This window comes from Psammomys obesus, unplaced genomic scaffold (assembly GCF_907164565.1).
Source record: "Psammomys obesus unplaced genomic scaffold, mPsaObe1.curated_primary_1811, whole genome shotgun sequence".
Taxonomy (NCBI): Eukaryota; Metazoa; Chordata; class Mammalia; order Rodentia; family Muridae; genus Psammomys; species Psammomys obesus.
This window is the reverse complement of record NW_026585987.1, coordinates 4950971-4968516: the sequence shown is the minus strand read 5'-3', so window position 1 is coordinate 4968516 and position 17546 is coordinate 4950971. Positions and strand designations below refer to the sequence as shown.

At 44.7% G+C, this 17546-nt stretch overlaps 2 protein-coding genes across 2 annotated transcripts in view; one reads left to right on the top strand and one right to left on the bottom strand.

Annotated features, from left to right (window-relative positions):
* Slc45a2 (solute carrier family 45 member 2) overlaps window positions 1-7827 on the top strand; it is a 28134-nt gene extending 20307 nt beyond the window's left edge. The window contains exons 6-7 of the mRNA XM_055601148.1: window positions 3942-4153; window positions 7603-7827. Of these exons, the coding sequence (XP_055457123.1) occupies window positions 3942-4153; window positions 7603-7827 (437 nt within the window). The remainder of the gene's footprint in view (window positions 1-3941; window positions 4154-7602) is intronic.
* Window positions 7828-11044: 3217 nt separating this feature from the next.
* Window positions 11045-16075, bottom strand: Rxfp3 (relaxin family peptide receptor 3). The gene has a single exon (XM_055601074.1). The coding sequence runs from the start codon at window positions 15344-15346 to the stop codon at window positions 13919-13921; it is 1428 nt and encodes a 475-aa protein (XP_055457049.1). The 5' UTR covers window positions 15347-16075; the 3' UTR covers window positions 11045-13918.
* Window positions 16076-17546: the final 1471 nt, after the last annotated feature.

Genomic DNA, 17546 nt, shown 5'->3' with positions numbered 1-17546 from the left:
TACCTGGGTGGGGAATAGTGATAGGAAACTGACATTGTTTTCAACACCACATAGACATCCAAGAAACAGCATGCTAGCAGTTACAATAACTGAGCACTGAGATGGAGCTGACTTTTCTACCCTCTACTAGTATTCATGCCTAATAGTCAACTCAGTAATTTCTTCCTAATACCAAGACAGCACTATTGAGTCTATGGCCAACTCTGGGTATCACAGGCAGCAGAGAAGAGGGAAATTACTTCTTGAAATGTATTGGCGTAAGCAAGTGAAAGACCTGTTTGAGAAAAACTTCAAGTCTCTGAAGAAAGAAATTGAAGAAGATCTCAGAAGATGGAAAGATCTCCCGTGCTCATGGATTGGTAGGATTAACATTGTGAAAATGGCCATCCTGCCAAAAGCAATCTACAGATTCAATGCAATTCCCATCAAAATACCAACTCAATTCTTTACAGACCTTGAAAAAAAGATTCTCAGCTTCATATGGAGAAACAAAAAACCCAGAATCTCCAAAACAATCCTGTACAACAACAGATCATCTGGAGGTATCTCTATCCCCGATCTCAAGTTGTACTACAGAGCAATAGTAATAAAAACTGCATGGTATTGGCATAAAAACAGAAAGGAGGATCAATGGAACCACATAGAAGACCCAAAAATAAACCCACACACCTATGAATACTCGATTTTTGACAAAGAAGCCAAAACCATTCAATAGAAAAAAGACAGCATCTTCAACAAATGGTGCTGGTCCAACTGGATGTCCACATGCAGAAAAATGAAAATAGATCTATATTTATCACCCTGCACAAAATTAAAGTCCAAGTGGATCAAAGACCTCAACATAAAACCAAATACTCTAAATCTGTTAGAAGAAAAATTGGGGAACACCTTGAACTCATTGGCACAGGAGACAACTTCCTGAACAGAACACCAACAGCACAGGCTCTAAGAGCAACAATCAATAAATGGGACCTCATGAAACTGAAAAGCTTCTGTAAAGCAAAGGACACTGTCATCAAAACAAAACGCCTGCCTACAGATTGGGAAAGAATCTTCACTAACCCTTTATCTGACAGAGGACTAATATCGAGTATATACAAAGAACTAAAGAAGCTGAAAAGCAGCAAACCAAGTAATCCAATTAAAAAATGGGGAACAGAGCTAAACAGAGAATTCTCGACAGAGGAATATCGAATTGCAGAGAAACAGTTAAAGAAATGCTCATCCTCATTAGCCATCAGGGAAATGCAAATCAAAACGACCCTGAGATATCACCTTACACCCATCAGAATGGCCAAGATGAAAAACTCAAGGGACAACACATGCTGGAGAGGTTGTGGAGAAAGGGGAACCCTCCTCCACTGCTGGTGGGAATGTAAACTGATACAACCACTCTGGAAATCTATCTGGTGCTTTCTAAGACAATTAGGAATAGTGCTTCCTCAAGACCCAGCTATACCACTGCTAGGTATATACCCAAAGTTTGCTCAAGTACACAAAAGGGATATTTGCTCAACCATGTTTATAGCAGCTTTATTTGTAATAGCCAGAACCTGGAAACAACCCAGATGTCCATCAACGGAGGAATGGGTACAGAAATTGTGGTATTTTTACACAATGGAATACTACTCAGCAATCAAAAAGGAGGAAATCATGAAATTTGCAGGCAAATGGTGGGATCTAGAAAAGATCATCCTGAGTGAAATATCCCAGAAGGAGAAAGACAAACACGGTATATACTCATTTATATATACCTATAAAATATGATAAACATAATGAAATCTATACACCTAAAAAAGATAGAAGAGAGTGGACATGGGGTAAGATGATCAATCCTCGTTTAGAAAGACAGATGGGATGCGCATTGAACATATGACAGGAGTCTACTGAGCGCATTTGAAAGACTCTAACTAGCAGTGTTTTCAAAGCAAAGACTCATGACCAAACCTTCAGCAGAGTACAGGGAATCATAAGAAAGAAGGGGAGTTAGTCTGATGAGGAAAGGATAGGAGCTCCACAAGGACCAAATATATCTGGGCACAGGGTCTTTTCTGAGACTGACATGCAACCAAGGACCATGTATGAATATAACCTAGAACCTCTGCTCAGATGTAGCCTGTGGTAGCTCAGTAACCAATTGGTTTCCCATAGTGAGGGGAACAAGGACTATTTCTAACAGGAACTCAATGACTGGCTCTTTGGCCTCCCCACCCCCCAAGGGAGGAGCAGTCCGGTTCGGCCACAGAGGAGAGCTTTGCAGCCAGTCCTGAAGATACCTGATAAAACAAGATCAGATGAATGGGGAGGAGGTCCCCCCTATCAGTGGACTTGGCAAAGGGCACGGTGGAGATGAGGGAGGGAGGGAGGGACTGGGAGGGAATGAGGGATCGGGACACGGCTGGGATACAGAGTTAATAAAATGTAACTGATAAGAAAAAATAAAATTCAAAAAAATAAAAAATAAAAAAATAAAACTGCAATTCATTAATATGAAAAAAAAGAAATGTATTGGCTTTTCTTCATGGATAAAACAATTTTCATCAGACTCTCAGCCTTTGTACTGATGTTATGGGTGTGTCCAAATATCTCTTTATCTTCCTTTGCTTCCTTGGCTTGCCTATACACCTAGACAAAAGCTGCATTGGTGATATCTTTGAGCACCAAAACACCTTAGACTGAATTTTCTGTGTAACTAGAAGTCATGAAACAAACAGGCTTGTCAGGACTATTATAAAACTCACCTAGCTTTGTACTGCTTCTATTCTCCAGCCTTAGCAGCAGCACTCCAGACGAGATGCGTTTAATACGGGAAGTAATGCCGTCTGCTTGTCATTTCTATTGCTAGTCTTCCATCCAATAACCTGAGACAGTGTTTTGTTTCAGAATTGATTCAAATGTAATACAGATTTTGTCTCTGGTCTGTGAAGTGTAAGTCCAATAATAATTCCAGTGGCTAAGCAACATTTCATTCTTAATAGGCACTTCTCAAGCACCTATCATTTAGTCTGATTCACATGATCTGATAGATTAAAGTAGAGGAGATAACTCTTTCCATATATTTGTAAGTGCAAATATATGCTAGGAGGAAAATCACGGTCAAAGTTAACTACCTTTGTCCCACTTTGAAGTCAGTAAAATAGCAATAGTCACACTAATTGGATATCATCTATGTGTCCTATATTGGTCCAGATGATTTCAAATATTTTTTGCCTCATTTTCTCCTGACTAACAACCTCCACTGCAAAGAACTGTATTTTATTCCCATTTTTTTAGGTAAGAAGGCTAGATGATGCACAATTAAGAAATTTATCTCAGTGAAGGACCTGATGGTAGGGAACTGGGGGAGCCCCTTCACAGCCTTTGCAGGATTGACAAGACAGGGAAATGTCCACAGAAAATCTCACATCTTTCTTACCTGTACAGACTGCCTTCAGGTTGTGGCTAGGAAACTAAGAATGACTTGGATCATTCTGAGAAACTTGGCTGTTTTAATAGCCCTAAGCTGATATTGAGTGGTGGGGTCAGGATAAGCATATCCTGACCATTGCGCCCTCTTGGGCTAGAGCTCTCTCATCAGAATGAACATGATTCTTCCTCTATGTCTTTCATCACTGGGTCCCATCACCAAGGCTTGCTTTTCTGCCTCTTCTTTTTACATTCATTTGCTATTTGGATGGCTGCTAAACAGTACCTGGTTCTCCTCTATGGAGAATAGAAGCAGTAATGCAATTTCATGCTGTCTTTTATGCAAAGGATTTAAAACTGATCCCCAAAGCCAGCTGTTTCTGGCACACAGATAAGAAGGTGTTTTGTTCCTGACTCAGGATCAAAGGAAGTTGTCTAAAAAAGAAACGTGCATCTTCAAAAGAAAGGATTATCTGAAGTTATTAGCTATTTTGAGGCATTGCCAGATGTAATTGTCCCCTTTATTCTCTCTACAGACTTTCAGAAAGCTATGGTTTCCTACATTGGATTAAAGGGCCTTTATTTCATGGGCTATTTGCTCTTTGGCCTGGGAACGGGATTCATAGGACTCTTTCCAAATGTCTACTCTACCCTGGTCCTCTGTTCCATGTTTGGTGTGATGTCCAGCACATTGTACACCGTGCCCTTTAACCTCATTGCCGAGTATCACCGTGAGGAGGAAAAGGAGGTGGGTGACAAAGGGAATTTACCTGAAGGATGGGGGAAGGGAGGAATTTGGCAGAAGGGTGCTTAAACTATCATAGCCATGAAGACAAGACTACAAACCTAGCCAGGTTCTTCTCTCCTTGCTGTGAACCCGATGTACCTTTTGAGTTACATGACAATGATAGTGACTCCCAAGGATCTGAGTAAAGAAGGTGGGCTTACTGTGCTTAGAAACCAGTCCATGGTCAGACTGAGACAAAGGAAGGGGGACCAAAGTCTTCTGCAAACACTCTATGGGGCTTTCTGGTTCATCCCTGCAGGTCTAGGAACATGTCTAGTGATGCTTTCCCTGGTCTAAGCACTACAGAGAAGCATGGAAGCATCTCTCGGGGTGATAGGCTAGAGCTGAGACTTGATCCTTACCACACGTCCTGGATAGAGGTGCTACCCACCTATGGCTTGGAATTCAGTCTGCATGTTATGACCTTAAGTGGTCCTCATGGTGTAATCAAGGAGTATGGTAAAGAAGCCACTGAAATGGTTGCTCCATCATTAAGGAAGTTTTTGTTTGTTTGTTTGTTTGTTTTTGTGGATAAGAGGGAGAAAATATCCAGTCATTTAGAAGAGTTCATAGCAGAGAGAGAAAAAGAAAAGAAAACAAAACAACTGGACAAGACATGGCCAAGGCTAGGGAAGCAGGAGGGAAGCCAAGAATATCAAGAGAAATAGAACAGGGAAAGTAGAAGGCTATATGGGGAATGAGTAGCTGGACTGAGGGAAACCCATGAACTAGAGCAGGCCTAGGGTATGAGGTAGAGACAGGTGTGTATATGTGGGGTGGGGGCAGGATGGGGGCTTTGAAATGTATTATGGGTACTTATGAATAACGACTATAAGAGCCCTATATGAATAACAACTTTAGGCCCTCATGGGCTTAGGTACATAACCACAGGTATATATGTTAATGGAGAGCCATATGTCCCTTCTGCCAGAGACAAGGGAAATGACTCCTTCTGGCAGAGAGTAAACTGTTTAGCAAATTCCCTTTTTATTTAGCAAGCAGAAATCCTTTTGTAGTCTAGCCCAAGCTCGGCCTAGACTGCTATTTTTCTGGACATACACATTGCATTTTGAAGTTTGGAGAATTAGAATTTCCTTTGGAGCTGACAATGAGAAGTATGGGTAGTTCTGTTCTAGAATGGTTGCCCCTTCTGATAAAAATGTACAACACTCTCTCTGTTAAAACTGTCTTCTGCTTCCTCAAGTGAAGCAATGATGAAACATCTAAAGTGGGAACCATGAGTTCAGTTCATCTCAGCCTGAAACTGTAAAGTGCTGAGTGCAAGTCAATGAGACGCCAAGCATGAGTCAAAGTGACTTAATTTCATCTTTTGTTGGCATCATTTGATTTGGGTAGGTGCAGCAAGGCAGAGCTGCACCAGGAGCTGAGACCTTTTAAGCAAGTGTAGGGACTGTCCTTATCCCCTAGTAAAAGCTGCAGTGCATCATGGGGAGGGGCCGCTCTTTAAAAAACAGTCACCAGAGAAGCCTTTCTCTTTTGGAGTTACTGCTATCAAAATCTATAAACTGATGACATGATTGTTCCATGGTATGGTTGAGGAGAAGGTTTTTATTGTAAACATGATACTGAGAACAGCCAGAGGCATCCGGAAGAGTCCAGGGAGAGAAAGTAGTAGAACATAGCTACCAGACTGAGCATGGGAGAGCAGAGAAAGGGGCATGAGGGAGACAGAGAGGCAGACAAAGAGAGAGCAAACAAAGGAATGAGCATAGCCAAAATAGCAGGGTTATAAGGAGAATGAGTTGCTGGCAGGAGGGAAGCTGGAGGAGTTTAGAGTAGGGAAGGAGGTCAGAAGAGCTAGCATGTTAGATAACATGGACTCCACAATCTATAGCAGGTACTGTGATCCTGAGAAAATCCGGAGGCCAGCATCCACTTTGGTATGCTAATAGTCACCACAAGTAGCCATTTGTCCCTTCTGCCAGTGATAAGGGAAATGGCTCCTTTGCTAGAGGAAATCAGTTTTACAAGTTCCTGAGGAATGCTAACTTTTTTCTAACCCCAGAGTTTGGAGTTTCCTTTGGACCCGACACAAAGTACAGAAAAACAAACAAACGGATTTTCAGTCAAAGTAAACTAGACTGAAATTCTGCCTCCCCAACCTCCTTGAAGCTGTGTGACACTGACCATGTGATTCATTTAGTCATTAAGCAGCACTTAAAATGAACTCACTTTTACAGGAGGTTATAGTCTCATGAGGTTCATGTACAAACTGTTCTTGTGAGGTCTCTCCCTCTGAATTTCTTCTGTCTACACCCCACCCTAGTAGGCCATGCTTTCACTCTTGATAGATTTTTTTAAATTTAAAAAATTTAATTTTTAAATTTCTTAATTTGTTTTTAAACGTCTAAATGAATATCAAGCAAGCATGAATGTGTTTTCATATTTCCCTATTTTTATTGAGAAGGTAATATTCATTTTTCTCCACAAGGCTTATTTTATTTAAGAGTAGTGAGAATGATCATTCAAACACCAGATATCCTTATCAATCAAGTGAGAATAATATTTACTACATGGAGCACGTGGGAAAGTAAACATGAATTATATACTGTGTTCATCATAGTGCCTACTTAATAGCTCACAGGACTCCAAAGATAGTTAGTGTCATAGGAATAGTGACAGTAACACCTGCAGCTAAGTTGGTGCTAATGACAAATTAAGGTCCTAACTGCAAAACAGCCTTGCACAAGGCCTAGCATGTAAGAGACAACAAATGGCAATGTGAACCAATTGGAGTCAAATATCATGTATCTACCATGAATAACCATGCTGTGAAGGGGTTGAACCTTTGCTTCTCCTATGTTTAAAGTAACTTAGCATTCTTTTGAAAATGTTTGATTTTTTAATACCAGGGAGGAGAAAAGATTGTTGAGTTTCTGCAATGTTGCATTTATTTACTTCTTACAAAGAGAATTCTGACTATATTAATGTTTAAGCCATATATTCCTTAATCGTGGCTGAAAAAGCTTCCTGGCGTATAAGGAAGACAGCATCAATGGAATTCTCAGAGTCCCTCAGTTAGGAATTAGCAAACTGGTCTGCTGGTTAAAGGCAGCCTGCTGCCTGCTTTTCAATGGTTTATAAGATAAGAATCCCTTTAAGTTTGTCAAAGATTGAAAAAAAATATTAAAGAAAGATGCTATTTTGTGATACCTAAAAATAACAAGAAATCTCACACTAATGCACATAAGATTGTGTTGGAATGCAATTTGTTCTTATCTTTCTTGAGCTGTGAGAGCAGAGTCAAATAGTTACAACCAAGATCCTAGGAAGCACAGAGGTATTTATTTACTATTGGGTTTGTCAGGGAAAAAGTACACTGACTCGTGTACACTGACTGTGTGGAGGTGTCTTGTACATTAATTGCTATTCCTGTATTTCCCTTGCAGATGCAGCAGGAAGCCCCAGGAGTTCCTAGCAACTGTGGGAGAGGCAAAGGAGTGGACTGCGCGGCTCTCACCTGCATGGTGCAGCTGGCTCAGATCTTGGTTGGAGGTGGCCTGGGCTTCCTGGTCAACATGGCTGGGAGTGTCGTTGTCGTGGTGATCACAGCCTCTGCAGTGGCTTTCATAGGCTGTTGCTTTGTGGCCCTCTTTGTTAGATACATAGATTAGGTTTATAAGGAGACACAGACCCAAACCTCAGACAAATAAAGCCCATGGCAAGAGCTCAATCTTTTCCTGGGCTCTTCAGCTTTGGGGCCTGTATGCCCTATGTTGGAATTTCACCGTGCGTGCACACATGGGGAAAGGTGAGTGTGATGGGATTGTCTGACCCACTGCACCTTCCTTACTGTCCCTCAGTGCAGAAATAGGAAAGTCAAGTTCTGCTTCTCAAGGGGCATGTCAAGCCTTGAGAACATCTGAGGAGCAAATCAATCCTACTTGTGATGCTTCTAACATAATTTTAAACAGTAATTATTGTACCATTGGGAAATATTTCATCAAATTCAGAAATACTTAAAATAATTGCTTAAATTGTTTAAAAATACTTAAAATAATTGCAGGTTGCTTCTTTCATGGTGTTGATTTATTCAGATTTAATTTGCTCACCATTAATTCCTGTTAATGTATGGCATTCTTAACAAGTCTGCCTCAAATGTCTCATTCTGGAAGCTGTGCAACTGAAAAATGTTCATTTGTTTCATCAATGCAGTAAAAATATTTTTCTTGAGTCTGTACCTTCGCTTCATCCTGTGGCACTGACACTTTCAAGAAGCAATTCCTGGGTTTCTCAGGAATTGATATTCCGTCTCATCCTCAGTTAAGCACATTTTCCTTAGCTAAATCCTTCAGTGGGCTTAATGCAGGGAATTTTTAGCAGCCCGATGAGGTTGCATTGAGACCACGCCGAGAGACCATATCATTTAATAGGAAAATCAACAATGAGCTTTATCGCCTGGCTGGTTCTGAACCCTCTCGGCGTGGTTATTTGGGTTATTTGGTTGTTTGGTACTCAGCAGCACAGTCTTTGACATCTCCAAACCACACATGCTCATGTATGCACTTGGTACGGTGAATTCCATCCTCAGAGCGCAGTGACAACTAGTATGTAACCCTTGTGATTGCCTCTCTTTACTGCAGAGGTTTAAACTTCATCGCCACAGCAGTTTTGACAATGGATGCTGTGGCTGTTCTTCACATCTGGATGAGGAGACTGAGGCAAAAAGCCACTGGGTAGCTCATCAAAGCCACACGGCTCATAAGTGGCAGAGCTGGGCTTTCAATTCAGAGCTTCAGCACAGGCGCAGGTGGCTGGCATGCAGTCAGTGCTCAATTAATGCCCTGGTCATTGCTGGAAAACCTCATCACCAGCTCCCTCTTCTTAAGTTTTCTGCAGGCTTTAGGTGTCATCTGTATGACTTCAAATGTTACTGGCTCATGCAGAAAGGACATTTGTTCACATGCCTTCACATGTGAAAGATAAAAATTACAAGTTTCCATTTCCTTTCTCATCCTAGAGTCTGGTAGAGTCATTGCTCCTGGTGGGTTTCTCACTGACCAAATCTTTCCCTGGTAGAAGGGAATTTGGAACAGGTGACGAGCTACCTACCCCCCTCAGTGCGGTTATTTGGGAGTTGGGATATTGCTCTTGGGTACCGTAGAATGGATGTGTACTCTCAGGTCATTTTAGATTAGCAGTCTGGAGAAGGGGAGGCATGTTTGGGCTTTTCTGCAAAGGACCTTGTGTCCTCCTCTGCTCAGTTGCGTGAAGGGAGCAGGCCCAACTCCAACACTTTCAGAGCTCAGAGCAAGAGGATGAATGGTGTGGCCGCAGGCCGGGTCTTCATTGTTGTTTCTGTCTCACATTCTAACGTTAGTCAGTCCTTGCGCACATGCTAACACATTACAGCCATCGCAACAGCCACCCTCAGCTCCCCTCACACCCCAGGGCTGCGTCCTTGTTTTCTTATACCCGGTCTCTCCTTTCTGCTACTGCCCCGACATCCACCTTCTTGCTGCAATTCCTCCAAAGGTCTCCTTCATAGATAAAAAGCTTGTCATCCACTGCTGCTCCGTAGCTGAGCAAGGCAGAGACCTGGAGCACTCTTGTGCCTCTGGCCAGTCTTAGTGCATACACAGTAACTGTGGACAGTAGCTGGAGGGTTGGGGGGTGGGGCATATCCTAAGGTAACTGCTGTTTCCTATCTGCTGCTCTTTATTACCTCATCACTCTCCCTTGTCATCTGCAGGACATAAACCTTTCTTATCAGATGGCAGGTACCCGGCATGTTAACCCATTCTCTTTGGATCCCCATTTTTTCAGGATGTGGGCTTTGGGCTTTGACCCCAGTGTGCTACTGTTTCAGTCATCATTCTCCATGTTGCCTTGCTCAATTTTTATTCCCCACATGGGTGACATTGATTTGCCACCCCTCAGTCCGTGTCTCCTTGCATTCTGTTAGTACCTTAACTCACAAAAGAAATCATCTCCTCTTCTTAGGGGCCATACACAAAGTTCCCACAAGTGTTCTAGTTTTTATCCCATCCACTGGTGGTCTGTGTTGGAGAACTGAGAATCTGAAGGACTAGAAGTGTGGTTGTGGAAAGCACCTGTTCTGAATTCTGTGGCATAAGACAGTGAGGAACAGCTTCCCAGAGGTCCCTTGTTAACTCCCAGTATGATAGAAGAAGCTGACCAAGCCACGTCTCTTGCTCCCCCTGCTTACACTTGCCTCGGAGGCTTACGTGGAACCTGGGGAGTTCCATGTAATTCTTAAGCATAACTTCAAGGGCTGTTTTGGTCTTTGAAGGCATGGAAATGAATGAATGGTTGGATGGATGGATGGATGGATGGATGGATGGATGGATGGATGGATGAGTGAATGGGACAGATGGGAATATACCCTACAGCTGAGGGCCTTCCTACTTGAACCTTAAAGAAGTCAAGCATAGCCACCACTGACCAGCCACAGGGCATGGCCTTTATTACTACAAGTGATCAAACTACACAGTTTCCGGGAGAAGCCTAGTACAGAGAGAAAAACACATATTACTATACCCATGTATGATGTTGAATTTACAACATTTGGTAGAGTACTGAGGTAAGGAGCTAGAGCAATCTCTGTCTGTCTTTCTGTCTCTCTATTCTGTCTCTATTTACCTTTCTCTCTTTCTCCCCCACCCCAAATATTTTACCCATTGAACTCAATTCCATTAAAGATTGGGTAAGTGGACATAATTAAAAATTTAAAAGTCTTTAACCACTTCTGGAAAACCAGAATTTTATTTTCTTTGGCAAATGAAATTCACTCTGGCAAACAAGCAAACAAGCAAACAAGCAAGCAAGCAAAAAACAAAAAAAAAAAACCCAGCAAAATCTTAACCTCAAGACAAATAAAATTAACATAGAGATGTAAACATCTTTAGTAGAAATACAGGGAACGCCTGAGGGATAAACGGAAGGTACACTGTTAGCTTCCAGCTTCCCTAATCTATCTGCTTTCCCTTTTCCCCATCAGCATCATTGGTCAACACTGCATCTATATTCTCTAGACTGTCTTGACCAAAACAGGACCCCTCAGCAGAATCTGTCCTCACACCACCCCCTGGATCCCCATGCCCTCTCTTTTATTGTAGCCTCACTGTGACAACCAAAGCATTGTTCTCTGCTTTGTCTCGCTTGGGGATCCGGCTGTTTGTCCTGTGAAATCTGGACTGTGTCTGGATTATACCCTGAACACAGGCACACAGAGGGCTGCTTGACCATCTCCTGTTGTTCTGTCTTTGAGTAGACTGAATCCATAGTTTTTTATCTTTCTCTCTCTCTCTCTCTCTCTCTCTCTCTCTGGTGTTCTCTGAAGCCCTCTTAGAATTTGGACAAAGCGACTCATTTTGCAGAGATTTACTTGAAGACCTGGTCCCAGCCCAGTATCTATCTGTAATGCCTGCAGCAGAAACACATATGTCCGTAACCTTTTCTTAAGTGTGCTGAATCTGAGTTATTGTCAAATAATGGTACTGTCAAAACTGAAATAGTAAGTGACTCTAATCTCCCAGTCTAATACCAATGCTGGACATGGATATGGTATAGTCTGTTTCCTCTTAGGTGGACCCTTTTCTTTATTTTGTACATTGGAGCATGTTTCTATTGTGACAAAACACCATGAGCCAAAAGGCAAATTGGAAATGAAAGGCTTTATTTGACTCCTGCCTCTGCATTACAGTCCATTAATAAAGGAAGCCAGAATGGGGACTCAAACTGGGTGGAAACATGAATAAAGGGGCTAATGCAGAGGTCATGGGGGGGGGGGTTGCTGCTTACTGGCTTGCTTCCCCCATGGTTTGCTCAGCCTGCTTTCTTGTAGAACCCAGGACCACCATCCCAGAGTCGGCCTCACCTGTGAAGGATGGGCTAGGCCCTCCCAAATCAATCACTAATTAAAAAAATGCCCTGCAGCTGGATCTTATGGAGGCATTTTCTTAATTGAGATTCTCCTTTCAGATAGCTTTAGCTTGTGTCAAATTGACATAAAACTATCCCTCTATGAGCATTAGGGGCTCACATTCCAATATTTGTTGGTCTAGTTGCTAGGCAATACCAGTATCAAGGATGCTAAAGGGCAGCAGAGAACTAATATGACTGCTTTGAAACAAAGCCTCAGGGTTTGTTCGTTTTTCGGCAAGACATCTGAGTATCCATAACAGTGTTACACACAACATGGCTTTGACGACAGGGGTGTCTTTAAGTCTCACACAGTACAGTACAGCTTTGACAAAATTCCCAACAGCCCTATAGTTCAGGAGGCTGTTTAAGCAGAGTTGTTTTTCTAATGGTTCCTTATTGTGTTAAAGTGACCACACCAGCAACGTGAGGTGCCTGCTTTACCAGCCTCTTAACCCAAGACCAAGCCAAAGAGGACTGCAGTCAGGTAGGCTAACATTTCATCTCAGTTATCAGAACGGTCTCAAGGAGTCTGCAAGACCTGAAGATCTCAGACTGTCACTAGAACTGAGCTGTCATGAGGAGGGCACTCACTTTTCAGAGGCTGTCCTGCCTCTGCCCTGCTTACCCCACGAGCAAAACATCCAGGAGTCCCTGGAACTTGGTTATGGTGGGTGACCTATTCAAATGCTGAGTCTCACCTTCTTCTGTTAGTTACATAACTTTTCTCATAATATTTTGGTGATGCCCATGAGAACAGCCTCTTCCTTTCCCCTTAGGACAGATTTTATTTGAATCCTCATTTCCACTTTGAAAGATCGATCTCCAGATCCTACATAACAGCGAGCATTTCCTGCGCTCCTACAGCCCAAATAACACCGAGCCACCTCTTCTCATCCCCGTCAGCCTACTCCAGAGAGTAAGGGGGTGCTGCTGAAGCGCCCCCACTCTCAGCAGAGCTTTTCAGGGTGCTCTGCTACCTCGTTGCCTGAACAGACCAGCCTGTCAGGTATCCAGACTGTCCTGAGGAGATTCTGGGCGCCCAGGCTTCCAGAGGAAAGACTACACTTCTGGCTCACTTAACCAGTCCCCCACTCCACCCCCTTTCCTTTAGGGGCTGCATCTTTAAAAGTTTTCTCTATTTCACCTCCTCAAATCACGGTGTTCTCTCTTGCATCTCATGCCACTTCCTAGAGACTGCAGGTGACATTTGAACTCAGGGGTACAGCAGAGGCTCAGCTTTTGCTCCTTAGCACTGCCCAGGATTATAAAGGATACCAGAGTTCCAGCTCTCGTTTTCTTTCCCAGGTGGTTACAGCAAGTTAGATCATTGCTTGGGACAGTCTTCACAGCTCAGAGCGCCTAAGAAAGGCTTTGTGGGCAACTCTCCTGGCTGGATTCTGCTTGAGGCTGCATAAAGTTCCTCATAAAAGTCGCTGGGCCTAATGATCTCGTGATTGGACATCATTTGGCTCAGCCCAACTCCTACACGGTTCATCCCCTCTGCTTCTCAGTGCCTTTCCTAGCTTCCGGGTGTCCCATGGTGTTCCGCGCGCGCACATGGCGGCTGGAGACAGGGAGAGCGGGGCTTGGAGTAGAAGACGCGGAATAGAGAGTGGGGAGCAGGAGCTGAGGCTGCTGGCTCTCTCCTGTTGCAGATATTCCCCTCTTAACCTGGTTTCTGCAGAGACCATCCTCTGGCCCTTTTACAATGCTCTTTCCAGCAAGCCTTTCCTACCTATTTCTCCACTCTGCTCCTCCAGCCTCCAAACTTGCTCTCCCTTCGCCTTCTCCTTGGGTCTTCTAGAGGCTTGGCAGGTGTCAGTAGGCTGAGCTGCTGGGCAGCAGGTCGTAGCGACCCCCGCTGTAGACCACCACCCCGGGCGGGTAGTAGAGCAGGTCTGGTTCTGCTGCAGCGTTAAGCGGCGCCAGGGCCTGCAGCCCGTGATCCTCAGGCTCTGGCTTGGTGGTGGCGGTGAAGGGGCGCATGCTGGTGACCGAAGGCGACGCTATGCGCCACAGCAGGTTCTTGAGAGCCTTTCGGAACTCCCGGCGCACTAAGCAGTAGAGGATCGGGTTGAGGCAACTGTTGGAGTGCGCCAGGCACACGCTTATTGGGAAGGCGTACACCTGGCACAGGAAGTACTCCTGGCTGAAGGGCACGGCGTTGAACTTGATGAGGATGCTCCAGGTGGTGAGCGCCTGGTTGGGCAGCCAACACAGAAAGAAAGAGAGGACCACAATGGTCACCGACTTGGTGACCTTGGACCTTCTCCTAGCGCTGGCTGCACTCAGGCCTCCCGCAGTTGCTGCTGCTGTCCCTCCATCCACTATGCGGCGGTCGGAGATGAAGCGCACCAGCAGCAGGTAACACAGACTGATGATGCTCAGTGGCACCAGGAAGCCCAGAAGCACCTTCTGCAGGTGGTACAAACCCAGCCAGAACTGCCTGTCCCAACCCAGCAGCTTGTCCGGGAAGTGCACGAGGCACAGCTCCTCTCCCATCACCCTGATGGTGGTAGAGAAAATGGCACTGGGCAGCGAGGCCAGCGCGGCAGAAGCCCAGATCAACCCACACAGCACCTTGGCTGAGAAGCAGCAGCTGTCCCTCAGGCTCTGGCCGCAGCAGTCTCCAGGGCCGTGCCCTCGGGTCCGATGGCTCTTAAGAGCCGAGGCCACCGAGTGGTAGCGCGCCACGCTCATAGCGGTGAGAAAGAAGACGCTGGCGTACATGTTCATGGAAGTCACCATGGACACGATCTTACACATGGCCTTGCCGAAGGGCCACTTGAAGTCAAGTGCGTTCTCCACCGCCCAGAAGGGCAGAGTGAGCACGAACTGAAAGTCAGTCAGCGCCAGGTTAGTGACAAACAGGTTGATGGAGGATTTGCGCCAGCCCTGCTTGCTCTTCATCAGGTAGAGAACCAGTAGGTTGCCAGCCAGTCCCAGCGCACACACCACCCAGTAGACCGCGCTGATGAGGATGCGTACTCTGGCCTCAGTGTCCGCGCCCTCTGGCCCGCCGCTGCCCGGAGGATGCCCGGGCGCCGCACCGTCTGGCAACTCCAGCCCCAGCCCCAACCACGAACCCGGAAGCTGCCGCGACGCGTTGCCGCTCCCGTTGGCAGTCTCCAGCGAGTCTGGGATGAGCCCGAAGAATTCTGAGAGCTCATCGCCCGCCGCCGCCTTGCTCATGGTGGCTGCGGTGGCTGCAGAAGCCACCTGTGCGCGCAGGTGCCTCTGGGTCATGCTCTGAGGGCCAGCTTCCCCGGAGGCTCCCCTTGCTGCGGAGGTGGTACCCAGGCTGGCGCGTGGAGCAGAAGCCTGAGCTTTTGAAGAAGCGGCTGAAGACAGCGCCCGGGAACTGGGCGCTGGAGTCCGCGGCCAGAAACGCCTTGGGCGCAGGGGTTGGTTAGCTGAGCTCAGGGTCAGTTCTTGACCGGTTTAGAGCAGAGGAGGGCAGTTCTGGGAAAGTGGCTGGGGATCAAGGCTCCTCCCGGCGAGGACTGGGTCTCCAGCAACTCACTATAAGACTGAGTTGTCACTTAGACGCGAGAGCACAGTTCTCCGGCCCCTTCTCTTCCCAATACCTTTTTCTTTTTCTTTTTTCTTTTTTCTTTTCTTTTCTTTTTTTTTTTTTTTTTTTTTTTTTTTTTTTTTTTTTTTTTTTTTTTTGTCTTCTGCCGTGACGAGATTCTCTCTTTTTAGAGGAACACAGATCCTGAAAATCCGTGTCACGCTCCGGCTGCCTCAAGGTTGATTCACGCCATCACTTCCTGGAGGTCTGTTGGTGTTTTCTGCTTGTCCGATGTTGTGAGTTCCTAGAGAATTACCAGTATTACAGAGTTACAGTCGCACCTACAGAAGTCTAGGCGGAGAAACTCAAAGAGCATGCGTAATCCCCATCCAGGGAGAGGGGGTGCTTTCCGAGGTGCTGAACCCGCGCGCGCCATCCAAGAAGAGCATCCCCTGGCACCGCCCCCCACCCTACTTTCTTTCTCCCAAGTTGCAGAAGTAGTCTTAATCTTCTATTTTCTCCTGTGCCGAGAGCGAGTCTGCCTTCTTCCTTTCTTAATCTTGTTATGGCCAGGTCCCCACCACTCGCTTTAACATTAAAATAATCTGGCCTATACAATAGTGACGCCCCAACCTCTCAGCATGCAGGAACCGTCTGTCCTCAGTTCTGGGATAATACAGGTCTAATGACTTTACTAACAGTAATTAGAGGATATAACATATGGAGTGGGAGCGATAAAGACATTTAATCAAACAAAGAAACAAACAAAACAAAACAAAACAAAAAAACGACAGGGGTACTCAGTCTTAATTCCAAAACGTACTTAAAAATGGGCACTTCGCTGCCGACGCTGCATTTCTTCGTTTTACCAATAGAGGCCGCAAGAGCTTTATTAAAAATCAAACCAAACAGCCTTTGCTCAGTTCTGTTCTGCAGCTTCCCTGCCCTGATAATTCTGTGCCTATCATAGCTTCATAGGCTAGCTTTCACGCTCACATTTTCACTTTTTAAAAAGCTTTTTTCCTCTGTCATTCTTTTTCTTTTTCTTGTTTGCATTTCAAGAGATACTGAAAAACAACGAAGCCTGTGGCAACACCAAAAGCCCTCTGAAGTTGAGTTTTTAGTGTGTTCACTCATTCAACAAATACACATTTATTATTGCTTTGGGTTAGCCATTATTCCATGACAAGAAGACTTCATGGTAAATACAATCTCATAGGGTTCACATCCGGACAGGTGACACAAATATTTAGGAGTTGTGTGATTGTAATTACAAGAAGGAAAACAAAGTAAAGTGAATTATAAACCATCTATAAGGAAGTTAGAGCTTCCTGAACCTGTTTACTTAATAACAAGGGTCACAGCTCTTAAAAATTAAACATTTAAAAAATCAATATTAGTTTCTAGTTGCTGTATGTTTATCTAATGAGATAAGGGGTTTTCGCTCTAGAAAACTATTAATAAATTATATGTCTTGGAAACTATAATGTCTTAAGGGGAGGGAAGTTCAGTAACTATGTAAAGGGTTTGCCCTTTACATAGAAAAAAAGATCATTTATGAAGAAGGAATGTTGTGAATGATGATGCCAGCTGGGAAGGAACGGGGAGTAAACCCCTGTAACAGAGGCACAGAATGTGGGGACAGTAAGTAATGACGAGTCAGATGATGCCTCGCCAAAGAACTTTGCTTCTCAGCATCAGTGAAAAGAAAGGCATTGGAACAATTGAGAAAAGGAAGCGGCAGATCAGCTTTGCATGCCCACACCAACCCTTAGCTGTATGGTGGGAAGAATGACAGTAACAAAAAGAGAGGAACATTTAGTCAATTAAAAAGCTAAAGTACAGTGCATGACCGAGGTGGCTGTACTTTGACTTGTGATGGAGATGAGCAAAACGAAATTCACAGACTGGACGTAGGCCCCCTACACATAT

Bases quoted from the DNA above. Each gene is read 5' to 3' on its own strand.
- Rxfp3 (XM_055601074.1), bottom strand. From the start codon at position 15,346: ATGACCCAGAGGCACCTGCGCGCACAGGTGGCTTCTGCAGCCACCGCA.